The 18,262-nt window shown below is 44.5% G+C and overlaps 1 protein-coding gene across 1 annotated transcript in view; it reads right to left on the reverse strand.

Annotated features, from left to right (window-relative positions):
* The window catches only part of necab2 (N-terminal EF-hand calcium binding protein 2), an 80,154-nt gene that overhangs the window by 2,086 nt on the left and 59,806 nt on the right, over positions 1-18,262 (reverse strand). Inside the window, exons 9-12 of the mRNA XM_062548186.1 lie at positions 16,488-16,544; positions 9,114-9,226; positions 1,844-1,921; positions 526-617 (exon numbers count right to left, since the gene is read on the reverse strand). Of these exons, the coding sequence (XP_062404170.1) occupies positions 526-617; positions 1,844-1,921; positions 9,114-9,226; positions 16,488-16,544 (340 nt within the window). The remainder of the gene's footprint in view (positions 1-525; positions 618-1,843; positions 1,922-9,113; positions 9,227-16,487; positions 16,545-18,262) is intronic.

An 18,262-nucleotide genomic window follows, 5' to 3' on the forward strand; every position in this document is an offset into this window, starting at 1 on the left:
AACCCTGATTTCTTGAGTCAATGGATAAATGAAGCAACTTGGATTAAAGTATGGTACAACGGAATTGGGTTTAAGATAAAAGTGCCTCTCCTGTGCTCTGCAGAAAGTGAGTGTGATGCGTCAGGTCCTTGACCAAAGACACAGGCTGTGCTGCCTAAAATGATCATTATTAGCATATGCAGTACCAGGCAATGAGGTAAGCTGGCTGACTCCTACAGTACAGCGGAAGCATCTGGAAGAAGTCATGGAGATATGCACTAAATCACAGCAGATAAGGGCCAATATTTACTGACACCAAACATCATTACTTCACTTGGGCCAGCAGCTCTCCGCCACTACAATAGGCAGACACGGCGGCTAACATGGTTATCTGTGCCACACCATGCTCACTCTGAGCCATTTCCTCTCATCTTATCTGTATCCCTTCTTTTTTCTCTCTCCCTCTGCTCTCGCTCTCTGGCTCTCTCTGGCTCTCTCTGCCTTCTGTGTACCCCCTGCGGCGGAACATCGACCTGGTGGACCCACCTGGCACGGCTACAGTGGACACTGCTTCGGGCTGGCACAGGGTGTCCACTTTCACATGCTGAAAGGCCTTGGCATACGCAGTCTGGAGGTGCCTGATAGGGGTGGTGGAGATGGACAGAGAAACAACAGAGAAGAGTGTTCAGTTACCTGTGAGATGTAAGTGACACAGCACTGCAGAACAGGCAGTTGTAAGTGTAGTGTACTAGTCTAGAGAGTTCATTATAGTGATGTGTACACTTATATGTAGAAGAGCACAGTAAAGTCAGATGTATGTAGTCAGAAATCTTAAGGAGTACAAGTATGTGGACATTTCCTTATAAGCTATTTTTTTTAAATGTCATTACATGCTGTGTTGCTCTTAATATTTACCACCCATATAATGGCTATGTGAGGGTGCATGTTTTGTGTAGGCAGTAGATTTGAGAAGAGGCTTAACGTAGCATAAAGCTATGGTGCAATACAATATGGGATATGTTGTGACATGGCACGCACCTTTACTTGTGATATTAGAGTTGATTTAGAGAACCTCTACACAACGTTAGAAGCAGCCTTGCCCAAACCTCTGATTCATCTAAAACCATGTCTGATTGAAATATTAATAGGATAGTTGCAGCTAGAGGGAAAGCCATTACAGGCTCGGAACATCCCATGAAAACATCAATAAGTCATACAAACTTAATCCGGATGGGGAAATTCTTATTAGAGTAGTGTGCTGCAGATATTTGCAAACTTGTGCCAGTGTCACATCAGCGTATGCGACGGATGCATGCATGCATACACACGCACACGCACACACACACACACACACACACACACACACACACACACACACACACACACACACACACACACACACACAGACACACACACACAGACACACACACACACACACACACACACACACACACACACACACACACACACACACACACACACACACACACCTCTACAGCTTAGGTGCTGTCTACGTAAAGGTCTTTCACAGGGTAAAGGCAAAGCTCTCTTTTATGTCTTTGTCCAAATATAAAGCACTTATTATAGGATCTACAGAAAGCATTTTGTTCCTCTCTACACAGAAAGATTACAATTTATTTCTCTTGGACATTCTTTTTTAGACATAGTTTTGCACTAATTCATTGTTTTCATTGTTGCATTCCATTCAGACTTATAGATTCATTCAGACTTAGATAGGACCATTTTTCCCTCTCGCCCCAACGAATGTGAAAAGTTCCCATAAACTCAATTTTCGGCACACAATGGCGGTGCGGGAATTGAACCGGAGCCAAGTGAATTGGATTGAGTGGAGGGCGGCACCTACCTCTTCCATTCCTCCTCCCCCTCCCAGAACTCGTACACCACGAAGGACAGTCCGCTCGGCAGTCGCACTGCAGTCACGCTGGGGAGGTAGACAGGGCAGCAGCACGGGGCAGAGAGGGAGGGGAGAGAGAGAGAGAGAGAGAGAGAGAGAGAGAGAAGCATTCAGACAACAGTCATCCATAACATACCCCAGGGCTCCACAAACCCTTTATGTCCACATTCCATCTTTTAACTATATGGAGGCCTAGAGAACAACAGGAGATAAATATGATCATAAAATATCAGCACAAGTTGACTCAGCACATTATTTTGGTATTTCAAATCAACAGATAATTATTTTAACAGATAAAATAAGAATTAATCTAAAAGTTATTCAATAGATCTTCTGTTTATCTCAACTCCGAACCAATTCAGATAACATAGCCTTTGATTAGTGTTAATTAACCTCTGCTATAGCTCACATATAAGAATGGAAGTGCCATTTGTTTGTGGGTGGTATCGCTGTGTGGTGCCTCTCAGGTCGAATGCCTCTCAGGCTCCCACTGCCCTAACCAGCCACTTTCAGTGTGTGTATGTGAAAGTGTGTGCGTGTGTCTTATGAAAGACAGAAATGTGTAGGTGTATTGTAGTACTGTAGCTATGTTTTCATTAACATGCTTTTCACAGACAATTAGCTAAGGCTGTAAAACATCACCTGAACATTATTTAAATTTTTCTTCTTTTTTCAGCTTTTTCTCTTTTTTTTTAGCATTTCTAAAATGATAATATTTTTTTTCAGACAGTTTGACCCCAACACTACACAAGGGTTAAAGAGAGGAAATTCCTGCATGAAGTGAGGTCTTGTGTGTAATAATCCTAAATTTAGTCAATATTTCATGCATTATTAGTGTTAAGTGCTTTCTCTTCCGTTTCAAACTTTGGCCATAAATTCTCCACTGGATGGCAGTAGTTATTCAAGGTTTTTGTGAGAAATCGAGTCGAGCCCTCAGGGAGTCACTGGGGCAATAAAAAAAGGGTGATTCTGATGGGAGTGAACCCAATGCGCAGCTTATTATTAGATCTCATTACATCTGGCTGTGTTGGGGCACTCTGAGCTCTGTTTACTGACCCCTGAGTTTTCTTTACAGCCCGCCATCGCTCGGCCTCGTGGACAAGCACCCAGCTGGATTATTTGCCACGGTGCTGTGAAAAATTCAAGTGTGCATTCAAACATTTCCAATTGCTTCTGGTTGCCTTAGTTACTCACTCAGTAGGGGACTTCAAGGGATGCTAGTCAGACTTTCACACAGGAATAAGAAACGATTTAAGATACGACTTCCCGATGATAGTCCGTTTTTAAACAGGATTTAAACTTTTTTTATGATCATTTATTTGAAATAGTGTGATATGAAAGGATTTACTAAGTACGCAGTTCTGATCTTGAACATGATGAAATTGTGTTGCTGCAGAAAGATATATATATAAGGCACCAACACACTTTTAAAAAAACTCCCCTAGAAGACGAGAGGAGCCATTGGAAATGAAGGCGAGGCTGGGTTGCGGAGGGAGAGATTTGTTGGTTCAGCAGCTCTGGGACCGATTGAGGAACCCAAGTTCCTCTGCGATCAATTATTCACCAGTCTGACGTGCAGCCATGACGGCACTACAAAACACAGCCGAGAAGGCCAGGCAGAAGCCCTAAGACTGCAGGGAGCCCTTCTGAAAAAGCACCACAAAAGAACGCTATTTTCAGAGCCTGGTCTTTTAACATTTTCGTGTGTGTGTGTGTGTGAGTGAGTGAGTATGCCTTTGGAGCCCAGCATCAAAAGTGTATGACTGAAATGCCAGGGGGCACTTTTCATGTTTGATATTTTTTTTAACTCCATAGAAGGGCTGGGCAAATTCACTCCCATACTAGTCATTGTTGTGCTGTTCTGAGTAAGTGTGTGTGTGTGTGTGTGTGTGTGTGTGTGTGTGTATATGTACATGTATGTGTGTGTGCATATGCATGCCGTGTGACAAATTTTTCTGACAAGGACGGAGGCGCTGAAAGTGAGAAAGACTTGTTGTTTTCAAGCAGCTCTTCCCTCCCTCCCCACTGGAGCCAGAATTGGCTTCTGTAACCATCAGGTAAATTGCTGCCCTCATTTCTCCCTGTGACTGAATGTCAGAGGACTTGTCTTTCAGAGGACAGCCCCTTGCTCAACAAACATGGATGTGCTCTCGCTCTCTCATTCTCTCTTTTTTCCCTCTCTCACTCTTCTCTCACATACACACTCCATCTCTTGCTCTATATCTTGTATTTCCCTTTATTTGTACTTCTTTCTCTCATTTCATCTCTTTCTGTCTCAGTCTCTTCTGATTCTGTCCGTTCCTCTCTCTCTCTCTCGCTCTCTGAACGAGCACAAACATCACATCTCTCGTCTCTCCGCGAGCACCAAGGACGGCTCTCTCCACTGGAGAGGGGGAATTGATTGGCGAACACATTTATCCGACCCGCACCTCTCACTGGCTCAGATTGCCTCTCAAGCACTCTGACGGCACTCCTCATCTGTTCTGTGCTGTGCATCACATACAAAAGCCCAACTCTCTCTCTCTCTCTCTCTCTCTCTCTCTCTGTCTCTCTCTCTCTCTCTCTCTCCAATTCTCTCTCTCTCCCTGTCTCCCCCCTCTGTTGCCTTCCAAGGTCAATTTAATATGCACTTATTTGTTCTGTTTATTGTTCTCTGAGTTGTTCGGAAGCCTGCCTTTGAATGGAGGACGGGCGTCTTTTTTCTTAATATTCATAGGAGGCGGCTTTGTGCTGTTTGGAGGCCCGCTGACACAAGGAGGCATGTCTCATCATCATAGCGACCCTCCCCCTCTCCACACTTTGAAAGCTGAAATAACATCACTTTAGAGGGCCTCTACATTCAAATCAAACCATGAACATCCATGAATACTAAATCGTGGTCTGTCCTGGCAGAGGACAATGTTTGGGAATACAGAAGGATAGACAAACATGTCTGCTGAATGTACAGTATGTCTATGGCCCTGTCAACATTAATTGAGTGACTCACTAACGGATTGATAGAAATATGCATGTTTGAGGTGAAAACGATCTCTGTCCACATTATAATTGTGTGGGTGCGCGCGCGTGTGTGTGTGTGTGTGTGTGTGTGTGTGTGTGTGTGGGGGGTTCTTTCCCCCCTTGGGCCAGCTTTCATGCTGTTAGTCTTGTAGTCAGGGGGCCAAAACTGATATTAAAACTTTGTCGGACACTTTTTGGTACAAGCATACAACCTATCCAGTATTGATATTTAACCCCTCAACATGAGTTCTAGACAGGTTGTCAGCTTAGAAAATGTTATTTTGTCCATTTTAACACTATATTCTTAAAAATGGAAAAAGCGGATTTTTCCCCCAAAGTGCTTCCTTTTTCTTCCATGTTACCTACTGTAATTTTGGGCAAATGTGCAATATAATCCAACTTGTGTGCAAGCATGATCATTAAAAAATAATGATCAATAAATACCACAAGAGTATCACACCACAAGGGCCACTGTTGTGTCAGGGGGCCAATTCTGAAAAGGGCTTCCGTTAAGACTTTTGCAGACATGTTTTGGTTCAAGCTGTCAGTGTCACCCTATTTTTTTTGTTAGAAGACACAAATAGGTAAGATATCAGGGTGGTTGTGAAGACAAAGTTAAAAGCTTGTAGGGAGAGACATGCAATGCTGCACAAGTTATAATATTGAAATGTTACAGTGAAAATGTAGAACTGTAGATGGTGGTGTATAGTGCTATTTAACTTCATTAATATACCAGGTTGTGACAAATGATATTTAATGGACATATTACTATAGTTATTCATTCAATCCAAACATAACTGCTCTCTCACTTCTTTAGGGTTAGGGGTTAGTAACTAGTTAGCAATAACAACTTTGTTATAGTCGTATGGCAAAGGTATGTTTTTCCCCTGTAAAACCCGGGAAGTTAACTGAACTCAAATTATTTGAGTACTGTAAAGCCTGGGAAGCTACCCTATCTGAAATTATTTGAGTAAACCGGATGCCTTGACATTTGAGTTTGGCAACTCATTTAATTTGAGTGTAAATAAGTCATTCAACTGGATTGGTTATTAGTATATTGTACAGTATTGAATTTTGTGTTGGGATAACTTAAAGGAGTCAAGTAAACTACACTAATTTTATTCACCTGATAACAACTTGAGTGAATTATCATGACATTGACAAGTAAGAATTATGTAGGCCTACACACGAAAAAATGCAATGTACTCAATGTGTGAGCTATCATTTTCTATGGATTATGGGTAAATGCTTCTTTGATTTTCTAATAAGTATTTCTTAGCTGTTAATTGGCTTCTTACTGTTTACCAGGTGAGGGGCAAAAATATTGTGTTGATGATTTTCAGAATATGGTCAGATATACCATTAAGGAGAAGCCCATTCTCAAAATATCCCAGGGACTACAGGTGCAAATTAGCTATTTAGCTAACCCTGGTATAGAAGTTATTCTATGCATGGTCCCTGTCAAACAAAACCAATAAACTAAACTAAATATAAAGAACATTTTGAAGTTCACTTTTTCTTGGCCTAATGCAAAGTTGATTGCGTTTCCCAATTTGACTTTGACCTATAGTCACTTGAAAGTATCACAAAGTTGAGTATCCCAATGGTGTGATTGAGCCTCCTATTGTCTGTCTGTATTGTCTCTTGGGGAGATACAGACACATGCATGTTTACATTGAGTAACTATATTACCCCTCTTATGGACAGGATATGAGCTTCAGGAGTAAAGATTTCAGGATTTTTTTTATAGGTTTAAATTTCTATTAAATGAATAGGATTACTGCAGAATGATGGTAATTGTGAAACATAATATTTATCACCATGGCAGTACTGGCCATCATGATATACTGTATCTTCAGATTATCATTACGTCTGTCAGAAGCTTTACAAGTGATCTAAGATTTTAAAATCAGCCCACAGGCCAAGTTTGTTATGGATAGTCATCTGCTTGATGGTGTGTGGTGTCAATGTAAATAACACAATAACATAACAGCTATAGTATAGCCGTAAATATAGTTTAACTATTGCATTTAAGATTCAATTTCAGTCAAGATTAATATGTGCTAATGTGTTAAGAATACTATGGACAGTGACATTCTGGGAAATGTAATGTGTGGTCAGCCATTTCTTATTGTGAATATACTTCTTGCCATGATTACTTAATTGAAATGAGTGGCATATACAGTCATGGCTGAAAGTGTTGGCACCCCATGCAATGAATAATGTATCATGAATAAATAAATGTTCTTCCTTAAAAGACTGGGGTCATACGTATTGGCACCCCTATGTTAACCCTATGTTCTCAACTCCCATAGAGGCAGGCATATTTTTATTTTTAAAGGCCACTTATTTCATGGATCCAGGATACTATGCATCCTGATAAAGTTCCATTGGTCTTTAGAACTAAAATTGCCCCACATCATCACACACACTTCACCATACCTAGAGATTGGCATGGTGTTTTGTTCAGTTTTGTTCAGTTAGCCTATTAGCCTGTTTGATGCTCATTGAGCTCAATGCAAATCAAACCAGCTAATAGGCCAACTGAACAAAACACCATGCCAATCTCTAGTTATTGTGAAGGGTGTGTGATGATGTGGGGCTATTTTAGTTCCAAAGGTCAAGGGAACTTTATCAGGATGTATAGTATCCTGGATCAATGAAATAAGTGGCCTTTAAAAATCTGCCTGCCCCTATGTTAACCCTTTGTGTTAAATTCCCATAGGGTTACATAGGGGTGCCAATACATTTATTTATTTATGATACATTATTCATTCACATAGAAAGTTGGTGTTCTTAAAGGTTGGATATGTTCTACTTTTATTACTTAAGGCATTAAGATCAATTTCCAAAAGATGATTTTATATTCCTCTTTTTAGTCAACTTTAACATGGGTGCCAACACTTTCAGCCATGACTGTATTTTACTCAAGTTGAAATTAGGTGAATAAAATGAGTATACAGTAGTTTACTTGACTCCTTAAAGTTATCCCAACACAAACTACACACATATAAATAACTCAGCTGAATGACTTATATACACTTAAGTTAACTTCCCGGGTTTTACAGTGCAGTCAAGCAGTGGTGTTCAGGTAGGCAGCCAACAGAAGGTACCCAGGGACCATGTGCTCAGTCTGAGTCCTGGTCAGGGACATCGACACTGCCTGGTACTGCACTGACTTCTACTTTCCTCACATCCACATATCGTCAACTCCAAGCACCTGACCTGTACTCACCAAGCTCCAAGCACCTGACCTCTGTGGTTAAAAGCTGGGGGGAAAGCATGCCATCCTTCATGTGCCTTCTTCTGTTGGCTGCCTATACCCGAGCACCACTGCTTGGATGGGGAAAAATGTCTTTGCCATACGACTATTACAAAGTTATTACTACTAACTAGTTACTAACCTCTAATCCTAAAGAACTGAGAGAGCAGTTATGTTTGGGTAGAATTGATAACTATAGTGATATGTCCATTAAACACAATTTGTCACAACCTGGTACATTAATGAAGTCAAATAGCACCATAGACCACCATCTACAGTTCTACATTTTCGCCATAACATTATAGTGTTACAACATGTGCAGCAGTGCACTGTCTCTCCCTACAAGCTTTAAACTTGGCATGACTCATTCCCATATATAGGGGTACTGATTGATAGAGGTTTTGGAATGCTATGTTATGTTTCCAATCTGATATTCACTTTGAAAACTGGTTCTCTTTAGGCGGAGATTGTTTTTTTCATGTTCTAGGTCTGTTGTCTCTTATACTGTACAATAAATGTTAATTCTGACACTTCAGCAGACATCCCACGAGTGTTAGCTTTCATTCCATACCATTTTTATCTATATGGTCCTTGTGGTTGTGGAGATATTCAACATTTATCGTTGGCATGTCATGTTGAGCAGGAAACCAAAAAATTGGCCTGAAATTGCTTGCACAAGTAAAAAAAAAAAACATTTTGCTTGACAACCACCATAATATCTTACCTATGGGGGTCTTCTAACTAAAAAAATAGGTTGACCGCTTGTACCAAAACATGTCCGCAAAAGTCTTAACGGAAGCCCTTTTCAGAATTGGCCCCCTGACTATTGACAGGACAGTGAGAGGAGAGAGGCAGGAAGTGAGTGGGAGAGAGAGATGGGGTGGGATTGGGAAACATCATCATTTTTACATCGTTTATCAAAAGTTTTGATGCTGTTTGGGTGTTGTAAGAGGCACTCACTGGAAGCAGTCTCTTTGGGTGGAGACATTTTTCAGGTACTGCTTCAGGGCCTCACAGAACTCCCCGAGCTGCTTCTGAGACACGGTCATCTCCTGACGGATCAGGAAGAGGCACTGGGAGCGTGAGACAGACAGACAAAGAGAGAGAGACAAAAAAAAGACAAAAACAATTATATCTCCATTAAACTTGCATTTGGCTTGGTGAGTGTTCCAACTCAACGGCGACGAACTCAATGAGGCATCTGCATGGCACATAATGGGAGTGTCACAGGAGAGTGGCGTGTACATGCAACCATCCATCCACACAGGCCCAGGCCCAGCACCGCTCCGCTGTGTCCACTGTGTCTTCCCTGAACAGGCCCAGGCAGCAATCTGCCTCGCCTGCCCATGGCCACGCTGCCAGCCAGTCAACCAGCCAGCCGGCCGTCTACTGCTTTGGGATGTGCCACAGCAACGCTCGCTCCTATGGGGGTGGTGGTGGGGTATGTGTGTGTGTGTGTGTGTGTGTGTGTGTGTGTGTGTGGGGGGGGGGTTCTGGGCTCTATGCTCAGCTAAGTTGCTCAGTGGAACTGGTCCCAGAAGTGGAAATAACAAAACGTATTGTCCCAAATCGATTTCAGCTGGATGTCGCCATTAGCCTGTGCCAGGGCTTACAAAGGGAAACTGATTACTGTCATCTCCACTTTTCACTGAAACACTGGAATATGTCCATTTTTTTTTTATTTTTTTACCTCTAACTGTTTTAAACCCGCTCTGGCCTCTTGTCTGGCATCTCTTTCAGATAATTACACCCTTTTCAAATGGCGTGTCACAGCCAATGGCTACTCTGCTTTAAATTGGTATGGTGTCATCTAGATCCACTATGCACAGAGAGAAAAAAAAATCTGCATCTGCCCTACTATTACTACTGAAATTACAATATCTAACCTGATTAAGGTATTCAATGCAGAGGAGCTGTTCTTCCCCTGGTAAATTATGCGTCATTATAGGCACATTGCCCTCTGCTAGGGAGCATTTTAATGTTGGATTAAACTCCATGCAGCTACACGAAGGTCATGCTTATGGTTAGGGGCTACCATCAATCGAAGATCAAGAGAAATATAAAATTGCAATTAAGAGTTGGCATGGCCGGGAACAGTATGTGAGTACTGCATATCAAGTGGATATTAGTGTATCCATTTTACAAGCACTGCTATCAACAACACTGATAGGCTACTGCTCATTATTTTGTAACGACTACTGTTTAATGTAATGATATGATGTCGTGTTAACTGCTGCTAATAATATCAGTGGCGGTTTTCCACATTTCCCCAACTGTTTAACTCTGAATTGTGTGTTCCGTAGGGAAATGATGAGTAGAAATAACAACAACCATAAAAAAAACAAAGGAAATGGATGCCATTTGGAGTAGCTGCCTGCCTGGCTGCCTGGCGGTGCCATTAGCAACCACAGCATCCTCAGTCCTCCAGGCCGCCGCGGTAACCGCGAGAGACCCACTAATAAACCCCAACTCAATCAGCAGCGTCGGCGCTACCCAACACGCCCCAAATGGAATCAGCCGCCGCGCAGCGGCCCGTCCGTCACATTAACCCAGCCCGCCTACAACCCAATCAGCGCCGCCCCTGCGTGTCCCCATTGGCTTCTGCGAGAGAAAAGGAGACACACTGCCAATGAGGGGGAAACATCACCAGCCAATCACCTTTGACTGCTCCCAGTCAGGCGTCAGGTGTGGAGTCCCTGTAACGTGATGAGACGAAACACACCATCCCAAGAGGAAATTGCAGAACTGATCATATCAGCTTCCTTTTCATTTTGTTACTTAGCAGTAGGTGCATGGAGGACTTTCATTTAGCTCCATGTTTAAAAAAAAAAAAAAAAGTCAAAATTAAAATAGATGAAAGTTCTCGTGGGTATTAGAGCTGGGTCTGTAAGCACGCAATTGCCATTCATTGACTTTTTATGTCTGGGGTAATCTCTGGAAATGAAGAATGAGCATCACAATGGTGCTAGGATGAGATAGCAGTGAGGTATCAGTAGAGGAATGGCGCTGTGTGCCAGCATTCTATATATTATTCAAATATACTACAAAGCTCGTGAAAAAGGCTCTGGTTTTGTGCATGCATTTTCCTGTGGGAAATAAGGGTAAGCATGTGGTTATGAAATTCTAATGCTGCCTTCAAATCAGTTGCTTATGTAATGTAATTAAAATGTTTGTGGATAATGTATCAGCACTGTAAGCTCCGTCACCCAGGGGCTTACATACCTCCACCAACTGTGTCTGTACTGTATGTGCAGGAGAGAGAGAATGAGAGAGAGTAAGAAAGAAAGAGAGAGGGAGAGAAAGGGAGAGAACAGTGTTTGCCTACTATATATGTAATTCTGTGTTTATATCTTTGAGACTTATGGGTGTGTAGAGGGAGAGGGACAGAGAGAGAGGGACAGAGAGAGAGAGAGAGAGAGAGAGAGAGAGAGAGAGAGAGAGAGAGAGAGAGAGAGAGAGAGTAACAGTGAGGGGGAAAACATGAGAGAGGGTATGAGAGAGACAGTGAAGGGAGATGTGCCTATACATCTCAGCAGGAGACCAATTAATGAACCCCAATAGAATTCTACTGTGCACTGCTGACTTCTCTCTCCATTATGCATTAGATGACACACACACACACACACACACACACACACACACACACACACACACACACACACACACACACACACACACACACACACACACACACACACACACAGAGTCTCTCTCTCTTACACATACCTGAGCACCAAGCAACACAGCACAATGCAGAATTAAACAGAAAACTGTACTTGTTAAGAAACCATTTAGTTGACATCTGAGAGAGAGAGTGTGTGTGTGTGTGTGTGTGTTTCTGTACAAGATACTATAGAGTGAGAAACACTGATATGAAGCCTAACAGGGAAACCGCTGAAATTCACCGTTACTATAGAAACAGGGGAGTACACCCCCTTTCCCACTTGCACATTTACAGAACTGTCTCTTCAACTCCGACCCCCACCGCCCACACACACACATGCACGTGCTTACACACACACTGCTTATACATGCACAATGCACACTCACACACACACACACACACACACACACACCTCCAGAAAGCCATCTCCTTGTCACAGGACCACTAAATAAGTCATTTCCCCTTCAAGCATAATATTTACATCTACCGCTTAACGAGGATTAAAAGCGCTGTATCTCTGCAAGTCAATGGGACGACTGCAGTGGATGCAGATGGAGGAGCCCTCCAGTCTGCCCCCTCCTCAGACCCCTGTCCTCTTCCCCTCTCCCCCAGCCTCCTCTCAGTCCTCAGCCCCCTGTCCTCTTCCCGTCTCCCCCTGCCCCCCCCCCCCCCCCCTCAGACCCCTGTCCTCTTCCCCTCTCCCCCCCCCCCCCCTCAGCCCCCTGTCCTCTTCCCCTCTCCCCCAGCCCCCCCCCCCCCCCTCAGACCCCTGTCCTCTTCCCCTCTCCCCCAGCCCCCCCCCCCCCCTCAGACCCCTGTCCTCTTCCCCTCTCCCCCAGCCCCCCCCCCCCCCCCTCAGACCCCTGTCCTCTTCCCCTCTCCCCCTGCCCCCCCCCCCCCCCCCTCAGACCCCTGTCCTCTTCCCCTCTCCCCCCCCCCCCCTCAGACCCCTGTTCTCTTCCCCTCTCCCCCAGCCATGCCCTCAGAAGGGGCCAGGGAGGCTCTTACACATGTAGATGCCTCTGCTCTGACTGCCCCCTTCACAGCTGCTCTGCTGCCCTCTTGCACTCTTCCCTTCTGTTCTTCTTTTTATTTTTGTCTTTCCCTTGTTCCCTTCATCTCTCTCTTTGTACATATTTCATCAGCTCACCCTAGTTGGGGTTTTTGTTTTGTTTTTGCCTGTGGTAGCTGTACTTCAGAGGTCCTGATCCAGAGCAGTTGACAAGTAATTTCTGCTAGCCAGAAACTACAGCACACAGCTTGTAGGGTAGAGATGCTAAACAATAATGGACACTTCCTGATGTTTTGGAAAGCTACCATAGTGTCAAATGATGCAAACATCATGGCTCAGCACACGTTTGTTAAGGGGCTGACTGTACAAGACGGATTGCCTCTGTGAGAGAGCACTGCCCCTATAAGAGACCATCTGGCAGAGCAGTACACATGTACCTCTCAACATCCCTCCTCGATCCTCAACGCTCGTTCCCACTGATCTATAACTAACACTAGATAGACTATCCCATTGATGCTTCACCATCATTCTTTATCTAGATCAGTGAGGACAAGGACCGAGGAAGAAAGGGAGGATGTATAAAAGACGAACGAGAGGCACCCATAGTGACTTAATGCTTATCTCAGGAATTTTGGATTGACTAACTACTGAAATGTTTCCTTATGGGGAGTCTAAGAGGAGGAGATGAGAGAGATGTTGTGCATGGTATGTCAATGGTACTCAGTGTGTTACCTCTGAGGCTCCTAAACACATGAGGTATATTTCCATATCCAATATCATTCAAGCGAAGGTGTGATTTCATTGACAAATTCACGTAAGAACAGTATAAACCACATGAATATCTCAGTTCATGTTCATATGATTGCAAGAGTTTACTGATACCATTATCAATGGGCATATACCATATGGATCTGTAAGACTGTAAACTATACCGTATATACTGTAAACTACATTATTAATGGTACTATGCTACTGCCACAATTGAAAAGATGTGATTCACCCTTGAAGACACAGAATACTATATGCAAATGTATACATTACGCGTTGCCATGGAGGAGCATAGGCAGAGCTGCCAGAGTAATGGCATCTTGCAGGTTGTAATTAAAGGGCACTAAAGGCACATTCAAATCCTCCAACTACTAATCAGACCCCCGCATCTAGCAGCCATCTTTGACCTGGCTAATGGTGGCCACACGATGAAAGATATTCCAAGAGCACTTCAACATTTGCTCTGGAGGGATTCATTCACGCAGCGCCTCGACAGTAAACATAATATTATCAGCATCAGCATCTCATCATTGCTTGTGTTTGAATACTGTTATTATCACTCGGGTAACATTGCCTTCAGTGACACTTGTAAAACTGATCTGAGGCTCCCCGAAGGGATGACAAACATACAGGGGAAATATTGGACTCTGAACTGATTAAATACTTTATATGCGTCCCAGGCTGCTGAAGTGAGGTCTTGCATAACAGAGCTAAGATGTATCAGCGAGCGTTGTCTGCTGGTTCAGATAAAGAGCTCAAATATCCCACTGTGAAGTGGCCCGGGCACTCAATAATCGACCCCTGGTGAGAGTACGGCAGGTCGCGGGGGGTCAATCTTTGCTTTCCTTTAATAAGACCATCCATCCAGCTTGCTTTCAAATGTGACCTCGATTCATTCAGTGCATGTGACAGTGTGTGTGTACACAAATGTGTTCGCACACACATTCACATATACACACAAAGACACGTGCATACAGTACATGCACACACACACACACACACACACAGAAACTTGAGTGTCAATCAGATTTGCCACAGGGGCAGGTGAGACCCGCTGTAATCTCATCTGTAAGCTGTGAGTGGCATCCTCACAAGCTGACAAGGATTGATGATAAGGAAGGGACTGATTCAATTTTCAGCTGTGATCCCTCAAGCACCCACGAGCCACGCGTCTAAGCATCTAATGAAAAAAAAGAAAGAAAAAGGGGAAAAAAAGAAGAAAGAAATAAAGAAAAAAAAAAGATCAGGGGGATGGGGAAGAAATATGCCCTGCAGTGACCTGCTGGGTTTCTGGGCTGGGCTGGGCTGGGCTGTGCAGGAGATGCCCCAGCCCAGGATGCAAGCAGGGCAGGCAGTGTGTGTGTGTGTGTGTGTGTGTGTGTGTGTGTGTGTGTGTGTGTGTGTGTGTGTGTGTGTGTGTGTGTGTGTGTGTGTGTGTGTGTGTGTGTGTGTGTGTGTGTGTGTGTGTGTGTGTGTGTGTGTGTGTGCGCCCATGTATATTTCATCAAGCCCACTCCAGCTCCGCTGCACTGTCCCCGACTGACCTGCTAGTCCTCCATCTTCCTCTTAGCGCTGCTCTGACATTTCAGCGCGCCCCCGCTCAGCTGCTCACACACACACACACACACACACACACACACACGCACAGACACACACACACACTCACACACACAGACACACACACACACACACACACACACACAGACACACACACACAGACACACACACACACACACAGACACACACACACAGACACAGTCACATAAGAGGCTGACAAATGGTGGTCGGGGTTGTTTATGCATTGCGCAAAATAAAGCCCCTGGCTGCCTGCTGGTGCTGTCTGCGTAGCGGTAGCCACCGCTGCAACTCATCTCCATCTGCATCCATTCATGTAGCCTGCACTCTTAGCCACAGACACTTACAGTGCAGTGCAGCGCAGGTAATGTCCCTATCTCACCAATCTGATCAGTCACTGTACACCGACGCCCAGACTCTGGTGTTGTACACACTCTGCGTTATCAGCTGAGATACAGCAACATATTGGTAAGTGAATCCAGATATTTTGTTCCCCCCTCTGGGAAAGTAACTGTGCATAAATTCGATAAGAGGATCAAGGGATGAAAAAAAACCACACATTCACCTCAGATTCTGTCATCTGACATGACTTCCCTGAGGAGATTCCCTGGGCACTCAGAGAGCAGCCGACTCTATAGTGGACTTCCCCTGATCCAGCTCAGGCTTATTACTGTGTGCTGCTACAAAACCAAGGCTTCAGCTGTGTCCTGTTTCTGGACACATGCTGTATATCTTTCATGCGCTACGCTCACCTCAGGGCATCAGAGGTCTATAACACCCGTCACACTCAGAACTAGTGTGTGTTATTTACACACACACCACCTGGGTCTTGACGGGGACATGGCATTCTCACTTCGCTGGACTTTAAGTCCAGCCTAATGTAATGTAATGTAACGTCGAGAGCGGAGTACGACTCGGTCACTTGTGTGCTGGTGTGGGACAGTCCCATGCTGCTCTCCCAGTGGTGGGGTATACTGTATGCACAACACCTTAGGGCTGAGGAGGCCTGTCCATATGATACATGCATGCATATGCTCATGCTCTCAACTGATCATCAAACCATGCATTATATATGGAAGCAGCACTCAGGCGTCTTTCGGCCGTGTGAGTGTGTTTGTGTGTGTTTGTGTGTGTATGTGTGTGCATGTACAGGAGGTGTGGGTCAGATTTTATACTGTATGTTTCACTTCTCCCTCAAGGCATGCTGGGAGTTTTGACTGTGTGCAGTTGTGGTGAGGGTCCGCCCCATGTGGACTATATCAACGGTGATGGAGTGATACGGGAGGGTTGGGGTTGGGCAGGTCATCTTACTTACTGCGCTTGTTGTGCCATCAGTATCAGTTAGTCGCTGATGCAGATCAAAGTAGACTGTCTGCAACGAGAAGAGAACCAGAACACAAGAGCCACTCGTGAATTGACCAGTACCCTGCCTGCCCGCCCGCCCGCCCGCCCGCCCACCCACCCGCCTGCCCGCCCGCCTCTGGGTTGGCATCATCATTCTGTGCAGCTCGGAGGACGAAGCACATTCTCCTTGAGACAGACACACACACACACACACACACCTCGATGTGGCATGCACACACACGCATCAATATGGCAAGCAAACAATTACACACACACACACAAACAAACACACACAAACAAATACACAGACACACACACACACACTCACTAGAGCTGGCTGTTGTATCACTATGATGAGACAGGGTGTGATTAGTGAATGTCATGTAAACACAGCATTTGCCACTGTACGTGGTTGAAACCTATACGATGCTGAGGCCACCATCTGCTAAATGTCAGAGAGCTTGTGGTGCATCGTATGTCCACACAAAGCCTGCTTTTCTAAAATGCTACAACAGAATAAACAAAACCTGCAGAGGAGACAAACCCCTCAGTGCCAATGACTATCTGTGGGAATATGGGAGTACAAATGACCTTATATGGATAAATGTGCAGGCAGGCGTTGATTAAATCACTACACTGACTCTGTGATATAACGGGGAGGTTATCTTCATTTTCAGTCCTAATGGAATCTCTTTGTCTCCACACTCCAGTTAAGTGGAGCAGGCATGCATGATAGCTATTATTTCACAAATGAGATTACAGCATTCATTTTACAGATTGTATTTCACATGTTTAGTCATTTATTCGGCACTGCCTCTATGAGTTTACTGGCTGGGGTCACAGAATATAGAGATCAGTTGTATTTGAAGCTTTGCTAAATCACTTTACCACTGGCATGTTTTGTATTCGAAGCTTTGCTAAATCACTTGACCACTGGCATGTCTACTTTGTTCGCTTCTTTTGTTACTTTTACTAATTGCATGGCATTGTATGGTACAGTTTGACTCAAATCCATTGAAATCAATGACCCTGAAGCACCTCTGTATAGAGATGCTTTGTGAGCTGAGCTGCCGGCTCCTTCTGTATCTAGAGACGATCCCCGCATGAATCTGGCCCTCTGGACACATAAGTGCCAAGCGCAGATTTGTGCTTTGACTCCTCTCGTTTGGCTGGAGCAGGAAACTCGATACGTCTGAATGCGTCGGGCGGGGAACTACATCAACTACACATTTGCACCAGATTCATGGCACCTCGCGGCCTCGCCCGACACATCATTTCCCCCGCCGGCCGAGGAGGTCCGGCGAATTGGGGTTGCGCAGATTTATGTACGCATCGACTGCCGCCGGGGCAGAAATAGAAGGGGGTCGGCTCTGTAGGTGATCGTGGAGGGGCTTACAAATTTGACTGTGTCAACACCCTGATGAACGACTCACTCGCTGTTCCCTCTCCAAAGACTGTGGCACATTTTTGAGACCGCTCAACACACCAACGGGTGGCCACTTTCCATTCACTGCACCTAAACAAAGAGACTTTTGAAAGGCACTCTCCCAAAACAAAGCACAACCCCAAACAAAACAAGCAATCAATACGGGGCCCTTTGTCCAAACTCCACGCTTTTCAAATGGACTGTCTGGCCATCATGAGCACTCACTGCCACCACCAGCACCACACGACTGAAGCGGAACAGGAATGAGCGGCTACAGTATACTGTACGCCAGGCCTACTAGCGCAGTTCTTCCTCTGCTT

This window comes from Sardina pilchardus, chromosome 10 (genome assembly GCF_963854185.1).
Source record: "Sardina pilchardus chromosome 10, fSarPil1.1, whole genome shotgun sequence".
Taxonomy (NCBI): domain Eukaryota; kingdom Metazoa; phylum Chordata; class Actinopteri; order Clupeiformes; family Clupeidae; genus Sardina; species Sardina pilchardus.